General features: G+C 42.3%; 1 protein-coding gene across 7 annotated transcripts in view; it reads right to left on the reverse strand.

The window, feature by feature from the left end:
• The window catches only part of frmd4a (FERM domain containing 4A), a 91,420-nt gene that overhangs the window by 47,365 nt on the left and 23,342 nt on the right, over positions 1–20,713 (reverse strand). For 4 of the 7 annotated variants that reach the window (XM_088378505.1, XM_088378511.1, XM_088378504.1 and 1 more), the window contains exon 1: positions 3,510–3,849. The exons of the other annotated variants lie outside the window; for them this stretch is intronic. In XM_088378505.1, coding sequence (XP_088234631.1) covers positions 3,510–3,602 — 93 coding nt within the window. In that variant the 5' untranslated portion in view covers positions 3,603–3,849. Of the gene's footprint in view, positions 1–3,509; positions 3,850–20,713 lie in introns of those variants that run through there. 7 annotated transcript variants of the gene reach the window in all.

The following is a 20,713-nucleotide window of genomic DNA, read 5'->3' on the forward strand; positions in this document are numbered from 1 at the left end:
CAGGCAGGGGAGGGAGAGGCGAGTGGGGCCTGCTGTGGATGCCCAGCCTCCAGCCTTCAGCTCCAGTTTCTCACAACTCTTTCTTCCTCCCTCTTTCACCGCCCTTTGTCTCAATAATTGGACTGACCGGCCTCAGCGTTCCTGCCCGAAGTCCTGGACGGCTCGGTGAGATCCCAGGGAATCAATATGTTGGCTCCCACTTCAAATGACAATTCGGCATCTGCAGCATGGCGAGTGTAAACACAAGCACACATAGCCTTATTGCGGTTTACTTTTTTTAGTAATATGGATTTTTACAAATTTGGTGATCCAGTCCAAGTTTAATCTCCCACACTTGCTTCCCCCAACATTCTAAAAACATGCATGTTAGGTCTCACCTGCAACCCTAATTTTCTATAGAAAATGGATGGATGGTTGGTTGGACTACGACAAACTCTACAAATTGAGGGTCACTGGAATTCTGTGATTCTCCATGTGGGCGACATTTCTCCAAATGGACCCTGACTGTAATGTGTGCACAATTGGATCATCTTGATGAGGATTGGACTTTGCGTGCACCTGATCCACATGGCTGACCTTCTCCATGATTGGCGCGGACAGGATGTTTAAACGTAACGAGGATCGATTAGTATTCCTGTCTCACTTCCCCCTTACTTTTAAAGGGCCAATATATAGGGAGGTGAATTACAGTCAGGCTATTGTCTGCTATTGTTCTGCTGCTGAATGTGTTTGGCAAACAAGTGGGTGAACTTCTTTTCTTGGGCCAGGCCAGCCTTCTACTTTGCTGCTCCCTTATTGACGTTTTCTCAAAGAACATTTTAACCCCACAAAGTTCGACATTGTCAGCCCTGAATGATGTGACAAAATTGTGATGTAAAGTGTTAAAGTGGTGAAAGCAACCTTATTAAAAAGAGGGTTGGTTTTCCCCAAGGAAAAATTGGGAGCGTTTCTGGTGAGGAAATTGGAAGTGTCAGTGGAAGAGCCAAACAAATTGGGGAGTTCCTGAAAAGCCTTGCCCTCATCCGTTTTTGAATGCGCAAAGCTTTAGTAAATCAGGTCCTGAATGTTTTGTTGACGTCTGGCTTCTTCTCATGCCGTCTCATCCCCTTGTTTGTTATTTTGCTTTACCTAATTTCACAGTAAAAGCTTGAGCAGCTTAAAGTGATAGCGGTTAACAAAGTCGAGCGATAATCCTAATTCAGACTGCTGAACAGAGGTAAACATCTCCACAACAACAAGCTGTTTATACTCTCTGCTATTTAACATAAAGGGGACACAATACGGTATAAAAACTTTTTAAGTAAATAGTCGAGTTTCTGGGAGGCCTGCCTTTTGCCATTTAGCGGAAAAGCTTTTACTTGTGCATGTCACTACATGTCGCTGGCTCAGACAGATGTACAAAGATACATTAGATGATGTCATAAAAAAAAAAAAAAAACAGGGTGAAAAGTGGGCTATCGCTCTTGAGCCCTCGGCTATTTATTATGAAGGCATGTCACAGACATAATAGTTCTCCTTTAATATTTGCTTTCCATGGCAGGTCGTCAACACAAGTCAGCCAAGTGTGACGAGCTGCACAAGGAGAGAAATTGCAAATGTATTTTTTTGCTTAGTTAAGGGCTTCTTTCGTCTTCACCCTGAAGATACCAATCATCTTAGATACATCCATCACTTATGGAAACATGGAATGATTCTTCTGCAGTAAATGAGTGACAGGGAAGAGAATTTCATTTCAAAGAAAGAAATGTAAGAGTATCCATTAAAATAACACATCTCCATGGTAACAAATGGCAATTTGAAGAAAGCAACGCGCATGCATGCACTAAGATAGTATGCATGTGTGCTACTCAATGCTGGGGGCTCTTTAGAAACCTGCTTCCCTCATGCCCTAATTGCATTCAACCGCTTCTTACCTTCAAGACAGACACATTTCTTGAACATTCGGCAAACATTTTCTGCAGGGATTATGACCACGAGGCTAACAATTTGGATTCGAACAAAGAAAATTATTCATCCAAATTAATTCACAACACACTAGTACTAGTACTGGAACCTATGGCCTATGTTTTAATTAAAAAAGGCCATCCTAGAATAGTACCTCCCAAAAAAATTCTCCTCACGTCTGCCATGAAAAACTCCACCTTACTTTTGCGGAAAGGTCAACGCATGACTTTTGTTTATATCCAGACATTTTTCTGAAGTGAGAGGATGCACACACCACAAGTAACTCCCACTGTGTGTACTTAAACCTAGCAGGTCTGCAAGTTGAAGAAAGAGGATGAGAATATGAGATTGCAATCACGGCGCCGACCTTCCCCCCGTTATGCTGCCAGAAAATCTGCAGCAAGCGAGTTGATTTCACGAGTATGGCAGACGCAATTACGTCAGGCGGTGAGTATTCATCTTCCTCAGTATTTACATGATTTACAGGTAGATTACATTTCAAAAGTTTCACTAATGGAGAGGCAAGGTGGTGGACACCCTGGACGAGTCACCTGCCAATCACAGAGCATCAACATGTATTCACTCCTAAAGACCATTGAGAGGCTTCAAGACGCTGAGAGAAAATCCACAAAACGGAGGAGATTCAACCCCCAAGCCCACGATTGTGAGGCAGACATGCAAACCACTTGTCTACCGTGCTGCCTCCAGCGTAGCGAACTCATGTTATTTAGACAGCTCCACTCCTGTGTGCATTCAAAGAGAAGAAGTACAAAGAGAATTCTCTGCGGAGCTTGTGGCGTTTACATGACTCGCACACTACAAAAGAAGATTCAAAATACATGCCATCCTGTAATCTAATGTTGGCCTCGTTTAAAATACCTTTTCATAATTTTTGTAAACAATTGGCACTAGGGTACTTGCGGATGGCAGAAAGCGATTGACTACCACACAACAATTTGACCTGCGCTGACATTGAGCATGACACATCTGTACCACAACATCAGTGAATGAGCTTCTACATGTGGTTGAGAACTTTTCTGAAAAACACAACAGGCGAATGATTCATTGAGCTGGCAAGTTGCAGCTTGTCTTTACCAACCTGTGAAGAATAACTGCGTGGCATGCACATTCCATGTTTAAGTCTGCTGGAAAACCATTACCTTGCATCTGCATCCACTGACACACAATGTGAATTACAAACTGAGTTCTGGTAGTCCAAAGATGAAGTGCAAAAAAGCTCCCAGACCCTCACTGTCACTTCAAATATGTTGAGACGAGAATTCCCACTGTCCCCTCTGACAACCTTGAACTATCAGAGAGATGGCGGAATACATTAGAGATGGGCCCAGGATTGACAGACACACCAGTAATTGTTCACTGCGGAGATTAAAAGCTTTGCTCTTGACTTGCCTCCAACTTCAAACTAATACCGTCCCCTGGATTAGCCTAGAACCACTTCTAGTCCCATTTACTCACTCACTCACTCACACACACACACACACACACACACAAAACAAGGGAACCTGGTCCAAAGAGAGCATGAAAAGGGAATCCCGGGTGCTCACCCGTTCACCACTGTTCCTGCGAAGAGTCCCGACCGGCAGTTTGAGCATCAGCCGGCGGGTCCTCCCGGGCGTCACTGCTCCCTGGACCAGCATGGTACGCTCCAGAGTGTCCGTGGGCGTGTGAGCATGTGTGCCGCCGTGGGAAGTTGGCGTAGGCGTGGGCGTCCTCGCCGTCCCGTCCAGCCTGGAAGCCGGGATCCACGCGAGCTTTCCCGCGTGCACCAGTTACAAAAAGAGGGTGCTTGCGAGGTGTGCAGTGTTGCTTAGAATAAGAAGAAATTCTAAGTTCCTTTCTTTGTTGTGAACATGCTGTCCATTCCGCCGTGCTCCACGCTCTGTGCTAAATGAGTGAGTGAGAGTGAGAGGGAGAGGGAGACGCTTTTGTCTCTCCTCCTCTCAGTCTGACAGCGGCAACCCACTCCCCCTACACTTACCCTCCCCTTTCTCCTTCCTCACTTCCTCCAGTAGGGGGGCTTATCCAGGTCACTGGATTAATGTGACGTCATTGATGTTATTAGCGTACGCGCCTGGGTCGTGTGAGCCAATCGCTGTAATAATTGAATTAGAAAAATTAGGAAAATATTGATAAAACACAAAAAAAAATAAGAATGCTAAAATGGAATAAAATAAAATAAGAATAAGTAAATTCATTTATAATGAATGAAACCATAATCAATTAACTAATTCAACAATAGTTTTTACATATTTAATTTTTTAGAATAAAACTAATTATAAAATGCTGCATTTTATATGATAAATGACTACGAAATAATTTTGTAAACATAATAAAAATACTTTTTTAGTAACTAATTCTAGTGGGAGAAACACGCAAAATTAATATGCACGATTCTTGAAACGAATTGAACTAAATTACAAAATTATCCTAACAGAGAAATTATTATAGAACACAGACAATACATTTTAAATCATTCATTTTAAGTGTATTATTTTTATTGAATCTAACTATAATTTATCATTTCACGATACATATTTTAATAGCACCAATATTCTGAGAATTACTGCAACAAATTTCAGAGGTCTATTAATAAGACTGTGATTGACAATTTCATTAATTAATCACATAAATGATCAGCGCACCATACAGTACTTGTCGTATAACATTTGGTGATTCGCTCACCCACTGGGATCACGTATGTGTGTGTGAGGGGACCTCAAAAGGAAAATGGAATTTTTTTTTTTTGCCATCTGGTAGGGAGATTATCAATGAAATCCCACATCAAGCTTTCTCTCTCTGCACATTTAGGGGGAGGGGTGGCGGGAGGAATCACACACAAACAGTGAAGTCAAGCCTATATTATTCTAATGCAAGATACATCATCTATATGCAAAATAGTCAGGAAATTAGCCAGATTTATCTGAGCAAGCTCAGACACTCATTCGGAACAGCGCCTATTCAGCTGAGTCAGTGGTCTTGCCTTCAGCTTCCAGTGGGGTGGTCTATACATGTCCATTAGAACTATTGGACCTCTGAGATATAGCTGCACCCACCGAGTCGCTGTCATATTCTCATCATCACTCATCCCCGAGACCGGGCGGACTCCGCACATCAATACTGCGGTTGGCTGATTAATGGGAGAGGATCAATGCATGTGCACGCAGACATATGGTGGATATAAAAACTCTACACGCTCCGGTTCAAATGGCAGGTTTTTGTGATCTAAATTACAAGATAAATAATTTCACAATTTTTATTTTATTTTTTAAACAACTTGGATAATATGTTTTTTATCACTGGCGATGTGGCCGTGTTCAGAATTAACTAGGTAACCCCCTAATCAAGCATTGGTCTTAATTTTAGATGGAATTTATTCAAGGTGGAGGGAATTATGGACTGCTCCAAATAGCAATCAGTATAAGCACCATCCAGCTTCTGTCATAAGGCAAAAAAATGTCAGGGAAAGCCTACGAAACCAGCAAAACTTTCAATGTAACAATGGCAGAAGTGTGCTTATTCCCATTTAACATGAATGTTAATTCTGAGCACACTCCCATGTTAATCTGCAAATTGAACAATGGTGTGTAAACCTTTTATACTTACTTTTATACTTACAACAATCACTGAACTAATTGTGTCATAAACACAAGACACCTGCAAGACATTAAAATGTGACTCTAATGACTCACGTTAGCGCAAAAAGACATGACAACAAGGAAAATATGACCACAAAGGAAATATGACTCGTTTGTCGCTCTCACAATCAGATTAACAGCAGCTGTCCAAAAGAGCATCCTCCTCCTCAAGCGCCCGTAAGTGAGGATCACTCGCCAGCTTTCACGACACGATACTGTAGGAGAGACGCACCGACATACATTGCGTCCTGACAATCACTCAGGAGAAAATTATCTGATGCGGTAATCCTCAATCAGCATTATTTATTCAACAGGCCTGGCCCACATCTGCATGCCACTAACTGTGGCCTACATGAAAAATGATCAGTGGTTTATTTATAAATTTAGTGTCTGCCTGGCAGGTAGTAGCCAGGGGTGCGAAGTAACCAAGATTTTATCAACACAAACACACACACACACACACTCTTCTGATTGTTGAGACACTTGAGATTTTTTCCTGACACCTTCAACAGGGAGACGTCCAGATGGAGATGAGATGGGAAGTGTGAACACGTTAGGGATGTGTTACCACTGTTTTTCCTTTAAGTTTATTTTCATCCCTTGACATCTTGATGTGTGTGTGGGGAGGCATGTTTAAATATGTTAAATATGTGTTAAATGTGTTTAAATTTGAAGCCAAGGGCAATCCATCCCCACATGTTTATAAGCTAAAAATGAGGCATTAAACTGTGAATATCAAGCGTTAAGACGGGTGATTCTGACATGCCTTGATGATCTGGGTCAGTTTGCGCCGGCAGTCCTCGAAATAAATCAGCTAATAATACATTCCCCCTGATAGTAAGACGTAAGATTTGACAGATACAAACCAGGCAACCAGAATAGAAAACCAGCCAATATTAAAAGTCAAGATAATAAGACAGATGCAATCAAAGCTGGGCTAATTTTATGTGTGATTATAGGCATCTGCCTCCTCTTTGTTTCGGGATGTAATAAAAAGCATCGTTGGATCCAGGCCCCGCGTTAATTTCGTCTGATAACGCTGCCAGACTGTTTGACTGCCCGTAGGCCGTCTGACTCATCCCTACGGTCCTGCTACTCACTGGGCTTACTCTCTTTGTGCGTCTGTTTGGGGGGTTGACACCCTAGAGCTGAACTGCTTCTCAATGCGCTTGCATGTTTTCACATGATGCACATGAGCAATAACAAAGCTGCAAATCAAAAAATGATCATATGACCGCAAAAACTCTGATTCAAAGAGCCAAATATTAACCCAATTGTGTATTGTAATTTAATCTAGCAAAAGTCTCCAAGCTTAAAGCTAACATATAATGCGAAATGGAAATTAGCATAGGTTTTATGCTAATCATAACCTGCTCAATTAACGCACACACAGCAGCAACATATATAAACAGCGCATATAAAAATACACACAGGCGTGTACTTTCTCTGCTCTGTGTAAATAAAGACTAATACTGGCGTTTTACATTTTTGTTCACTTATGTATTGTTCAGGAAAACATTGTCAAAATGCAAACAAAATTAATGTCCACCGGCGCCCTGGAATGAACGAGGTTAAACTAACGTCAACTGCTTAATTTTTTGTATAATCCCCACGGGTTCACGTTGCTCTTGCAGATTCTTACTATGCTAATGCAATCCTGATGGGCTCCCTGCAGGGCCGCTTTTCATTTTGATTTCATTTCCTCACCACAGTTGTTAGTTTAGGCGGGACTCGGAAAACACGTTCAAGGTAACAGATTGCCTGGGAGGTTTCCTGGAAATGGGAACGATTGTATGGCTCGTGTTGAAAACTGGGACATATTTGTATTTTGGAAAGCTTTGTCCGCGCTCAGGGGAGAAAGCTGTTTTGGACAAACCGCATTATTCAGCACAGCATCTGCTCAACCAGCTGTGAGGGGACTCTTACAGTAAAGCTGGCTACAAACACGCTAATTTTCACATCAACCTTAAATGTGATAAGGACAAAAAAAAATTGTTATTGCTGAGATCTACCGGAGTCAAATTCCTTGTTTGGCATGCCCAAACATGGCCAATAAACTTCTTGAATCTTGAATTTTGCATCAAAGGAGGATAGACCTATACAGGCTATTTATTTGTATCTTTATGTCTCGTTTGGGAATCTCAGCTACATTTGACACAATTTGGATGGGTAAATGATTCACAAAATTATCTGGAAAATAAATCAAGTCTAAAATAATAAATCAATTTTATTTTTAAAAATGTTACAATTATTGTCCATTTCCAATTTTGCGGACCACCTGCAATACCGCCACAAAGTACATTTGGAATGCATGATGAGTTACTCCAGTTGTATCCTCTAAACACATGAATATAATAAATGCTTAATTTTTTTTTCTCATACATCTGATTAATAAGTGCGCGGTCCTCTGTGAGGCCCCCAGTAGCACTGACCGGGAGCGTAAGTCAAATCAGATTTATTTGTATACAGGTAGCCGTTAATCAGAAAACTCTCAAAGGGCTTCACAAAGCCACGGTTGACAAATATTGACACATTTGTTTCTTTATTATGATTGGAATTACATTCCTTTGTGGAGCAGCAAGTCTATTTGTTGACTCAAAACACACTTCCCTCTCTGCTCCTCGCCACAGTCACCAAATCTAAATATGATCATGTGGTGAAAGCGGGCGGATTGTTATTGGCTTTTCCACTCCACCAGATGACAGTGGGACGGATTCCCGAGAATGTCTCCGGAGTTCACAAATAGTTTATCCAGCACCTCAGCACAGGAAGAGCAAAGTCGATGACCATCTATCTACGGGACTCTTTACATTTGCTGAGCCTGTGCAAGTCTCGCCATATGTTGTTATTATAATAATACAGCTTTGCTTGTCAGGGTGGCTAGTCATAAAAAATCAATGACTCACTGGAGTCAAGCCGGGCCGCTCTCTGAAAAACATGCTCAACCTGCTTTGTTGTTGCTACCCTATGAATAAAACATATGCATTGAAAATAAAAGCTATTTATCCAGTAAAAAAAAAAAAAAAGATTGGCGGCATGGTGGAACCTCAAATCATCATGACTTGGTCAGCAAATATTGTGCTAACAAATGATAGACCATTGCACATACTACAACTTGTAGTATGCATGTTTAATAAAGGTGGTGACAGTTTGAGGGTCCTGCACAACAAATAATTCACAGCGGTTTGGTTTTTTAATTTAGTTTGAACTGCACATGTCATTGTGATGGCATCAAACAGCACTGAAGAACACTGCTTTTCAAAGCCCAATCGTACTATTATGACACCCACTACTTAGTCTGCAACTGTTTTTATTGTAATAGGCACTTCTTATGGTTTCTCCAAATCGCTGATTGCCAACCACAACAGTGTGCCATGACAGATCAGCAGGTTGTCATGCAATTTTCCCTAAATTGGTCCAAAAATGATAACTTACTGCAAGTCTTTCAATGCCAGCAACTTATAGTGACATACAGAACAATATCCTATGTGGCTTGGCAAAACAAAGTTGGGAAACAGTGGTGAATATTTGAATATATATTTTTTCTCATTAACCAGCTACCACCACCACTAGTTGAGAAACACTGCTAAAATATGTAAGCCTTAATGCTCACGTCCATCTTTTCAATGTCCATTTCATGACCTCCAGAAAGGTCTTCAACATTGTATTGACAAATGTGCTGTCACAAAAACAACAAAGAAAAAAAAAACCACTCCATAGCCATCGCCTTCATAAGTAGCACCCATGCCTTACTGGTATTAGAATTATAATATTTCAGAATATATCATTCAAATGGCCCTATAAGTATTCTATTATGAGAGCAGCGGCTGACTTAAATGGAAGCGAGATCTGCAATTTGCAGTTGTGAATAGCAGATGAGGTCTCTGAATTACACAACCATGTCTATTGAGCGTGTGTGTGTGTGTGTGTGTGTGTGTGTGTGCGTGCGTGCGTGCGTGCGTGTGTGTGTGTGTGTGTGCGTGTGTGATAGGCAGGGGACAAACTGGAAAGCGGGGGCTCGATAATAATAATAACTGTAATACAAGTTAAGGATTGATTTTCTACACATACAAATGGGATCAAATTTATGATAATTGTCTTCGCTCCATTTATTTGGCTTATTGTGCATACAGGGGCAAAAGTTTAATGTTGGAGCTCTGATTAAAGTTGCTTCAATTTTAATCCTTCCATATGGGTACTTGGGGTCTATTTATGAGCTTCCTTTACAATTTATTTTGATGCCTCCAAAATTGAATGCCTCTTATTCAACGGAAAAAACAGTGATGGTCCTGGAATGGACTGAGCTCGAATTAGAAGGTTCTACTGTTTTGCAAAAGAAAAGAACCAATATCCACTCTGCGCCATTATTAAGAACTTTTGGGTCATAGTACAAGTATATTCGTGGTGACACAATGTTCCCAATATGACAAATTTGGAGAACTTATAAAGGCATAGCGTGCTCTGCAAGAGATGTGAGCTGACACCAACTCGAATATTAAAAAAAATCAAACTGAACTAGCAGAGAGAAGAGGGAAGGGACTGGACAGAGGGAGATTGAGCGGGATGGGGTCAGCTTGCAGTAATTGAGTCATTTTGACACACCGTTACATAAGAGATTCAGAGGGCACAGTAGCAACGGTCTCATTTTCTCTCTGTCTGTACTCGCAATTTACGTAGTCCCAAAAGTTCCCAATTTATCACTTACTACTTATGCACCTTTGTTTTTTTTTTTGGGTGGATGTCTGGTTGCGGAAACTGGGCGTGTGTTGAAGAAGGGATGTTGCCGGGGAGATTTGAGGGGTTGGTGGGCTTTTCAGATGCAATTAAAAGTACACAAGGAATGAATGTATTTTTAATCAGGCCGTTTCATTTGCTAACGTGAGAGCTACAGCCTTTGTCTAACACTGAGAGGATGAGGAGCCACCAAGTGCGTGTGTGCATGTGTGTGTGTGTGTGTGTGTGTGTGTGTGTGTGTGTGTGTGTGTCCAGAAGCTCATCAAACACAACACAGCAGCTTTGGCTGGAGACCACGTGGGTACCACCAAGAGACATTTTACCGAAGCCAAAAGCACATCCAATTAGCACATACACATCATGCCACCATTTGGCTCACACGAGAGGAGATTTGTCACTGTGGATAAGTTTGTGTGTGTGAATGAAACCTCTGTGGCACAGACTCCATGGAAATTAAGCCAGTAGCAAGCAATGGGGGAACTATTTTGCCTGGAAAGATGAATAGACTTAAAGCTCTTTCTTCTGATGTTCAATAGCATGCCCTTAGGCAGAGTATTTATTTTTGTTGCATTTTGCGGCTTTTGTCATAATGTCGTGAGAATGTCGGAATGTTAAGCTGCTAGGCATGACTCTTCAGCGACTTACCGTTGTGCGAGTACAAGAAATAAGAGTGGTGACCTGAAAAATCCAAAGCCTACCAGTGATTCTACTGTATTTCCTGACCCACTTTCACAGTGTGGCGCTGTAAAGGGAAGGTTAGTTCCCTTGAATCCTCTTAACGTAGCTGAATCATTCATGTGCCCTCTCCGCGCTAACCCAGTGCTAATTAAAATAGCTATATTCAGGCGCTAGGTGACAGGTCAGCACTCCCTTCATAACAAAAGCGTGAAGAAGATAGACAATAGTGTAATTTGAATATTCAGTAATGCAAAGTAGCCATCTATGCTTTCCAGCATTCATCAGCAATTAGCACAATGAATAAACAAGTAGCGTAATTAGGTGGCTAAGAGGAAACGTAGAGGAAGTCGAGGATCTTCCTGGACACCACACATTGCATGAATAATCCAGTGTTCCAGCCTCAAACTATCATCCAATTATAATTTCTCATCAGGTAATAAATTGATCTAGATCTGCATGTAACATTAACACACAGCAACCGTACATTTATGTTTTGAAGGTGTTAGGCAAGCTACTGAGTTTACACCAGGAAAAGATTACTCTTCCCTCCAACAGATGCTTGCGCTCGTAAACAATGTTAAAGGGAAACAGGAGCTTAATGACCAAAGTCATTACATCATCGAGCAGCTCAAAGCAAGCGGGGGGATTTGGCCACTGTACTGGGCGACCTTAAAGGCATCTTAAAGACTGGACGTATGTGAGTTTTCATTGGAAGTGCTCGAGCACCTCGTAAACCACAGGAGCCCGAGTCATCTGCCTCAAGACGGGCGTCGGGGGGAAATGGGAATATGACAGTGGCATCCATCAGAATCCCCCATCGTGTTCTCGTCCCTTATTTCATTCTCACTCCTTCCTTCCTGTATTTATTCCCGGCGGGGTGATTCGTGGCTCGCAGTAGAAACCATCTGAAGGATGTCGATGACATAAGGCACAAGATAAACCCACTACTTCAGTTTTAAGTTAGATGGATGAAAGTCTCTTGCGTGCTGAGACAACATTCCTAAAGTCTCCTCAGCGGACTCACAATGTGTCAAGCCATGTAGGCCACGCAACCGAGGTTAGCTCCTGGAAGTGCCAGTTTATCCTGCAGAGTTACCTCTGACATATAATCGGCACATTGCGTCTCCACTAATTAATGAGAGCATCTGGGAAAGACATGAACATATGCCGGCCTCTGGCCTTGGATGATAATTACGCACCGAGGTCAGCCACACCATGAGCAAAAGAAAAGGAGAGTGAAATGATACGCTGAAGAGCAAAATTGCTAAATTACAGGGCATGAAGACAAAAGAGAGACAAAAAAAAAAAAAAACTTACAAAGACATCCATCAACATGTGCTCCAAGGTCATCTCGATGTCCTCCAGTCGGGATGAGAGAGTCATCCTTTAGCCAGTACAGAAAAAAAAACGTCCACCAAAAGAATTAAACTTCACTGAGCCTATGTTTCACCATGGAATCCTGACAATCGATTTAAAATCATTCTCCAGATGACAACATCTTGATTACTGTCTGTATTTGTCCACAAAGGATAGTAGCAAATGGGCGCTTTGTGATAAGTATTCCGACTGGTTCCAAGAATGTTCCTTTGGGTCGATATTAGCGGCTAATGGTCAAGCTTTGGGATCATTCCCATTAGGGAGTCTTCTGAACAGATCTGACTTGCCGCTACAGAGGACTTGATCGGACACTCATCTTCAGAAAAGTCACGCCGCAATTTAATTTTTGAGATATTTCTCGGAACAGGATGTCTCCTCCCACTTCCCCCTTATTTTTGTCTTGCATTCCCCCTTTTTTCCCCTCCATGCCCTTTCAACTCTGCGTCCACAGTGGATGTCTTTGTGAGGAGAGTGAGCCTGGGGCAGCTGATGCCCAGTTCTGGGTGCTCTTGGCTGGGGTCATCTCTCACACTGGGCTTGTAGTCAATGCGCCTTTGTGAAGGTCTCATTAAAGGCCGGCCAAGGACCTCGCATGTCTCACAGACACATGGTGGGGACAACAACAGCGATATGCCGTTGAATTGACAGGAAGCTTATGTAACTCTGATGGGAAGGGGGAGGGGGTCGAGCAGTTTTGGGGCATCACTGATGGAGGAAACAAGAAGATGAAGGGAAGCAAAGGAGCTCCTACTGTGTTGACATGCTTGCTCGATATGATTTATTTGGTTGTTAGTAGCCTTTACTCAGATCTGATCGGCTGGAAAGGATCGGTAGATATTTTACATTTTATGTAAAATCAATAATTGGTGGTAGAGTCACAATTTGCCGATCCATGAATGACATAATTGATTGGATCGGAAAAATAACCCATTACAGCAAACACAATTTACAAGGTTTCTCAGCGAGATTGTTTTTAAGTTTTGATTGTTGCATTTCAGTGTGTGTCAATTATATGCCAATTGTGGCTATGCATGGGCCGGCCCAGTCACAATCCCCCCGCGAATAGTGGGGGTCCGTGTTCTAGCTTCACATCTCTTCATGAAGACATGCATGGACTGTCCTTTCCCTTGCTTTGCAAAGCCGTATAGTCCCAGAGTGGCCGATGACATGTTGCCCCACGACCCGTCATGGGTGCGAGGTCAACAGAATCAGCAACTCATGAATTCTCACATCAGCTCTGCTGTGAAGAGCGCAGGACTGTGACAGAAAGCACATTACTCAGGCCAATTCTACACTCTCATGGATCATATATGCCACACGGAATTCACATGTTGAAGACAAAATGCAGTCAATCTTTTGTTCGCCTCTGGAGGCTTGTCTCTCTTCCCCAATTAGCTCCTTATGCTTCTTGCAGTGCATATGCATCAAATCTCCATTAATAACTCACCATATCTCTCTTTATTCTCATCTATGTGCCCGTCATGAATTATAAATTCTACTCCGCCTTGAAGGTGGAGGCAAATAGTGCGTCACTTGTAAGCGGCTGGCAGGTGGAATGCAAAACGCTGCAGGTTGTCAACGTTTGGGTCTGTGTTTCATTCGTGAGGAGCTTAGCCCCCAATGGGGACCACTCAGGTCGGCACGTCGCAATGCGACTCCGTCTTTAGCGCATCATCCGCAGCTCAACATCGGATTTCCACGTTCGGGTGATGATGAATGAAGCCATAGTCTGACAAAAGTGATTTTAAAAAAGCAGTTGAAAACTTTCAAGACTGAAAAGGTCGGCTCTTAAAAGGGATCTTAAATATTATTGGCAAAATATTTTCACATAATCCTGAGTGACATAGAAGCAGATTTTTCCATTCAACTAGTTTCTTCTGCACTTGTCCTTAATAGGATTGTGGGTGATGTCATCAGATTTTAGGCTACACCTTGAACTAGTGGACAGCCAATCGCAGGGCACATATAAACAAAGAAACATTCAGACGATTCATAGCTATTGATTATTTAGTCAGAACAACAAACGGAAATCTAACCTTCAACTGCAGCATGTTGAAGCAGTCCGAGGTGTTTGCCCATTGTTCGTTGGGATCAGACCAGTCCAGGAAGTTTACTGTACCAGTAATCCAGAAAGTGTCAAGACCACTTGAGCTTTGACTATGGCAGCAGTTCACACTTTGCATGGCAAAGAAGCCAAACTAACAAACCCTCGTTTGTTGCCGACCTTAACCTCTCAGGACATTAGAGCACTGATCTTGAGAACGCCTCTTCGTCTTCATGATTGGTAGTGATGTTATCACCTGGCATGGAAAATAGGCTGATAATCAAGCCCTAGGCCGGATTCCAAATTCGGACACACACACACACTGTTGTTCAAAAATAGCCTCTACTCCAGTCACGCTGATAAAGCTTCTTAAGAAAGGTTTGCAGCCAACTGTCTCAGGGATTTATTACAAAGTAGGTGTGATAGTAGAGAGTAAAGACACCTTGCACTTCACCTGCCTGAGCGCCTTTCAGCATCTATCCGCAAAACTGCTGTTGATTTCTCTCTGGGTTTCTCCTCTAATAGCAAGACATTTTGTCCTTTCATAGAAGAACATCTGTGAGGTAAGTAATGTTGGTTTTGAAAGATGGTCTGGCTCATGATCTCTGTTCCAGTTCGTTCCACAGGTGTCTGATGGGGTTGAGGTCAGCTCTAAGGTTCAAATCTCTGCTCTGGCCTTACCATATGAATCGCATGTCCCCCAAGTGCCTGTGTAAGTTCTCCTAGAACCCAGGTTTTTTAGAAAAAACATGCATGTTAGCTTCGTTTGAGATTTAACATCATTTTGTTAGCGGCATTGCTTTGACCTCAGACGATATGTCCAAGTAAAATAAGATAACGTGATGTGGTTGATAAGGCACAACAATCGAATGAGATCACTACATGAATCCAAATCCATATTGCCAAGCTGTGGTCTACCGGACGATTGGGGAGGGCTTCACGACTATGCCCTGTCCCAAAGTGAAAACCATGAAAACCAAGTGCAGTGTGAAGGTAGGCTCCAGTTTACCGCAATGAGGACAAATAAAAATAGATGGATGGTCTCCTCTTCTTTTAGAGCGTTAAGTTCTTGTTGTTTTTGCCGGAAGAGAGCATGCGGCATTGTGCTCAGTCATTCTCTCTTTCTGCTGCATCACTCGGCACCCTAAATATGTCACTCCACATTAGAGTGGATGTCTCTGTTGTGTGTTTTTCTCTTTGGAAGCTGCTCCTCACGATTTGTGCAGGTGCATTTGACGAATATGACTTTCTCTGCTGTGGGGAAAGAATTGATCAGAAATATCAGAATTAAAGATATCGACAGACTTTTTTTTAGAGCGCTTAGCTGTCCAAACATTTCACAAGTGAACAAATGAGGCAGGAAGCAAACAGAATCCGACAAGGGGCAGATTTTAAATGCTGGTTTTACGAATGCCTCCCACATTTTCTGCCCTAGTAAACTTAGCCCAGTTTACCCAGCAACAAGACGGCATCCAAACACAGACAGACGCACACGCACCTACCGACTCTTCCAATTAGCTGACATTCCCATTAGCTCGCTCTCCAGCCTGGCCGTTATGACTTACTCTAGCGTGCAAACGCCACACTCGTGTTTACTTAGCATCAAGACCTGCACGTGAGTCTACATCCCCCAAGTCCACGCACTATTAAGAGTCTGATTTGTAGCAGTGGGCATTAAATATTTGATGCTATAGGTAAATATTTTATCTGTACAGGGTTGATCATGAGGTAAAATGGGGTAGACATGATACCGCTCTCTGGGGAAAACACTGGCAAGAAGAGAAACACGGGTTTACACATTTAATGTGTGCTTGTATGTACTATGTGCGTTAAAAAATGTGAACAGAAACTCAGCAATGGATCACTGCCCTACATTTGGATTATTTATATGTGAAAGGTGTACAGTTTGGGAATTTTTTTGATATGAAAATACAGTGGCAATCAATGCCGAATTAAGTACAGGTTTCCTATTTTTGTTTGATTGTTTTCATCGTCATATGCGTCTACAGGATGCAGCTGCATTTATAAGGCTCCTAAACTCTTAGCCACTCATGACGAAATGACTCATCTCTTTTATAGACAATGAGTCCCTCAGACATACGGCCCAACAACTTAACGCGCATGTAGACATGAAGTAGACAGAGGATGCACCTTCACACATTCGCTCAGGCTTGTCGTTTACTAGTGACCTACTGAATATCAGTGCCTCAGTTTACAACCATTCGGAGAAGCAAAGCCAGGCGAGAGCTCCGCCTCTTGCTGCAGGCATGACACTAAGCTGCTTGTTGGTATACACCTTAGACAGGTGCGGCAACTGGGTGGTAACCATGCAAACATGGGCAGATTGTGTGTTGTAATCTTCAAAATGTAATTTGAGGAGGTTGGATCCACCCACTAACCTTGCTTCTGGTAATGTTTGTGTAAACCCTGTCTGATTCTGCTTAGTATGTTCGATTATTTTGGGTATCCATTGTAAAGGATCTTGACAAATTCACTTTAGTGATAGGCAGAGATACACTTTGGTAGGTAAAAGGTGGCGCTAGACACTGTTGTGATCTCAGCTGAAACAGCTTTTTAAAGAGCATACATTATGGACATTCAATGTTTAGTGAAGACAGAAGTGGGTAAGTACTGATCCCATGAGGACCGTGGCCTTTATAAGCCTCGCCTCAGATTACGGACCGATCAAGCCGACCTCTGCTTGCCTTTGTCCTCCTCACCTTCTCGGCCGTCTGAAAACATATATGTCCTGACAGGTCGAGCTTGATCACAACCAGGTTCTACTTTAGGCCAAAATGCTTTCCCTTGATGTTTGCCCCCGATTTTAGCCTCGGTTCCCATCATTGCCATGTAAACTGAAAGGCCATTGTGGTAACAAAAGGACAGAGCAGAGGAGGCAGGCTTGGGGGGGGGGTGCTGAATGTACTGAATTATACATTCAGTATAATTGTGCTTTTGGTAGATATAAGCGTAATGGGATGGCCGCAGACAAAACATAATTAGGAATTACCCTATTTTCCGTACCATAAGGTGCACTTAGAAGCCTTTAATTGTCTTAAAAATCGACAGGGCACCATAAAATTTTGTGTGCACCTACTTCCAAAATCTTTTAAATGTTGCACCTCTGCCAACACAGGGACGTAATCTGAATTAGTCGACCGGAAAATCACATTTAAATCCAGCCTTTTATCTTCGTGTACTTCTCTTATCCCTACTCGTTATTTTCTGGCTTTACTTGCTACTCGGTCTTTGTCTGGCTCATCACAGTTGTCTCTGCCTGGGACAGCAGGAGGATCGACATGAGGCCATTAATTATACACATACCCTCTCCTGCTTTCCCACCTGGTCCCCTGTAAGGAAGCTCTGATGACGGATGAGCGGAGCGGCCCGCTAAAGGTCTGTGTTTACTGAGGCCAAACGTCCAGTCGCCGCCACTGTCACGCAGCAGCCGGGTGGTAGGGCGACGCTCATTAGAGCTCAAGGTCTCTCTCTCATTGGCTCCACACATCAATCAAGACAAGGCGAGGAGGCAAGTGTGCCTGACAGCTGGGTATCTTTGTCACTTGGTAGCTCTTCCTACTACAGACTTTCATTAAAAATGCCTGTTTAGGAGTGTAGACAGCTCTTGAGACACAAGAAGAAGGAAGTGCCGGGGTTGATTTAGGGAAGTCTTGGAAGCCATCATTGAGTACCCCCTAGTGGTCAATGTCTGTATGACACACAGCCAAAATGTACACCAAATTTCCATTTGACAAGGGGCATAAGATCATGTTTATAAACAAGAGACCAGAAGACACTGTGGCAAAAAGCCGTTGACTACTGCTGCTGATTTGAACTGTATATGATGGCAAAAATGTCCACACATCCAGATACACCTCAAAAGGTCTCCTTTTTTTTTTTTATGACCTTAAAAATCACTTTGGCCACTGTAAGACCAAATTAAAGAAAGAGGAAACTCAAATCAACAATCTCTATAAACAAAGTAATGTAACACGAAAGCTATAATACAACAGCAGCTGTCGTGTTCGTGCAAACACCTCCAGACATACATTAATGGCTTTAACTGCCACAGCAGATGTGCACATCTGCTCAGAACGAAATACCCCCGAGTATGCGCACGCACGTATTCACACACGAGGTGCGATATAAAGCTGACGCATGTCGTATTTAATCGCTGTAACAAGCTGAGCATCGGGGGTCAGCAAGACACTTAATGTTGATGCGAGTATTCCCTGGAGTACGGTGAGCATCAATCTATTAAGTGCAATTTCATATTTGGGTTTAATTTGGTGTGGTGTGTACAGTGTACACAGGGAGGAGTGTGTAAATTACACACCTGGCAACCACTGCACAGCATTCGTAGCCAAACGCCTACACAGGAGAGGTCAAATTAAACAAACAGTACTTGTTACGCTTTGTGCCGAAGCCAGAATAGCATGCTTCAAATGATTCAACATGGTGGTGCCTGTTCGGAATAAATGCTACTTGTAAAAAGTTAGGCTTTGGGGTAAAAATTTAAATTTTCACTGGTGAATTGCCAAACGTGAACAACGTGATGAAGACGACTATTTGAAATAATATCTTGAATTCAACCAAAAAATGTATTGGTCCATTCATTGAAGAAAAAAAAAAAAATCACATCTCCTTTAAATTATTCTCCTATCTAGAGTACAATTGGAGAAAATGTATTACCATTTTTACTTTGGCTCCTTTATCATCTCTCATTCTATTACTCCCAACTCCCTATCTGTCCATCTGCCGAGTCGTCCATTTTTTTCCAGCTGCAAGCCTCAGGCTCTCTGATAGCAAAAAGTCATCTGTTTGGCGGTGAAATTTGGCTGTCTATTCACGTGGCCCATTCTTACAGTATATTAGACATGCAAATTGAACAACACGCATGCGAGCGCAGTAAGCGTTTGACGTCTCTCTCCTTGAACATGGTAATCATCAAATCGACATTAGTGCATTAGGGCATGAAAAGGACGTCAATATATTACAGTGCATTAAGATTGTTTGTGTAAAAATTGCACATGCTTTGGAGCAAAGCGGTGCTTTAGGAAGACAAAGCGTCAACATATTTCACGAGCCTATAACAATCTCAAATGATGTTGGTTTGGTACACCCTTGCTGATCAGAGTATTATTATAGTAAAGTACTGTGCTATAAAACAAAACAAAATGGAATAAAATACCAAAACATTGCAAAGCTAACCACTGTCAACCATAAAATTGAGATGAATTGCGAGGTTGTATTTTTTTTTGTCCTCTGTATTCCAAGTATTACTGCAGCTTGTTGAGCAGATGTGACCATCTTAATGTACATATATCCCCGAATTTCTGTATAAAGTCCCTAGGCGGCAGATGCACGCTGCTTAATTATTTAGTCTCTATTCAAGTGTGCAATTGTCAATCAATAATAATTAATGATGGTATGTTTTTAGGAAGTACAATATTATAGAGTGCCATTTTTCTGATTAAAAACATTTTTTTGTTTATTTTGAGGGGGCTAGAACGATTTATGAAGTATTTTGAGTGACAAACATGATCACAAAACTAATCTTGAACGGAATGGAATCTTGAATAGTGAATAAAAAAAAATATGGCTAATACTAGGGGCTGGCTTCGTAAAACTTCTCCATGTTGTTCTTGTTTCTTTTTTTTTTGTTTCATTGTTTTAAATGGCTAGCATACTCTTTGCAGCTGGTTTTTGTCCTTGGTTGTCTAGTAACACAGCCTATGGGATCACTCCCTCCCCCCACCCTCCCCCAAAAAATGGACCCAGGCCCGGGAAACTTGTTGTCATTGCAACATTGCCAATTACCCTCAAAGGAGCACCAAGGCCAGAGAGCGGGAACACGGCAGAGTGGAGATTGAACCTCACTGATTTAGCTTTGCAATACACCTCCAGGCTGTGACTGCAATTGTGACGGATCCAGAGGCTTGGAACGGCACGCATTCGGCTGGAGACCAAGTGGGAGTATAACATGGAGTTGTTGCCATTGTTATGGATGTACTTCCAAATTGGGTTTCACAAAACATGTAGTTCTTTAGTCCCCCCCGCTTCTCTGTCATTTCCTCCCTTCTCTTGGCACCCCTCAGGACAGCGTTGACATCGGTCCACTTCACGGTTAGCCAATCAATCTTAAACAGGCTGACCAACAGCTGCTGCCAGCTACCGATCCCAAGAGGGGAGACAAATGGCCAGAAGTAGAAGGGAGGGTAGGGTGGGAGCTTTTAATGGGGGCGTTATATGAAAATAGCTGAATAAAAAGACAGCATGA

This window comes from Syngnathus floridae, chromosome 6, assembly GCF_059516105.1.
Source record: "Syngnathus floridae isolate MCC-2025c chromosome 6, RoL_Sflo_1.0, whole genome shotgun sequence".
NCBI lineage: Eukaryota > Metazoa > Chordata > Actinopteri > Syngnathiformes > Syngnathidae > Syngnathus > Syngnathus floridae.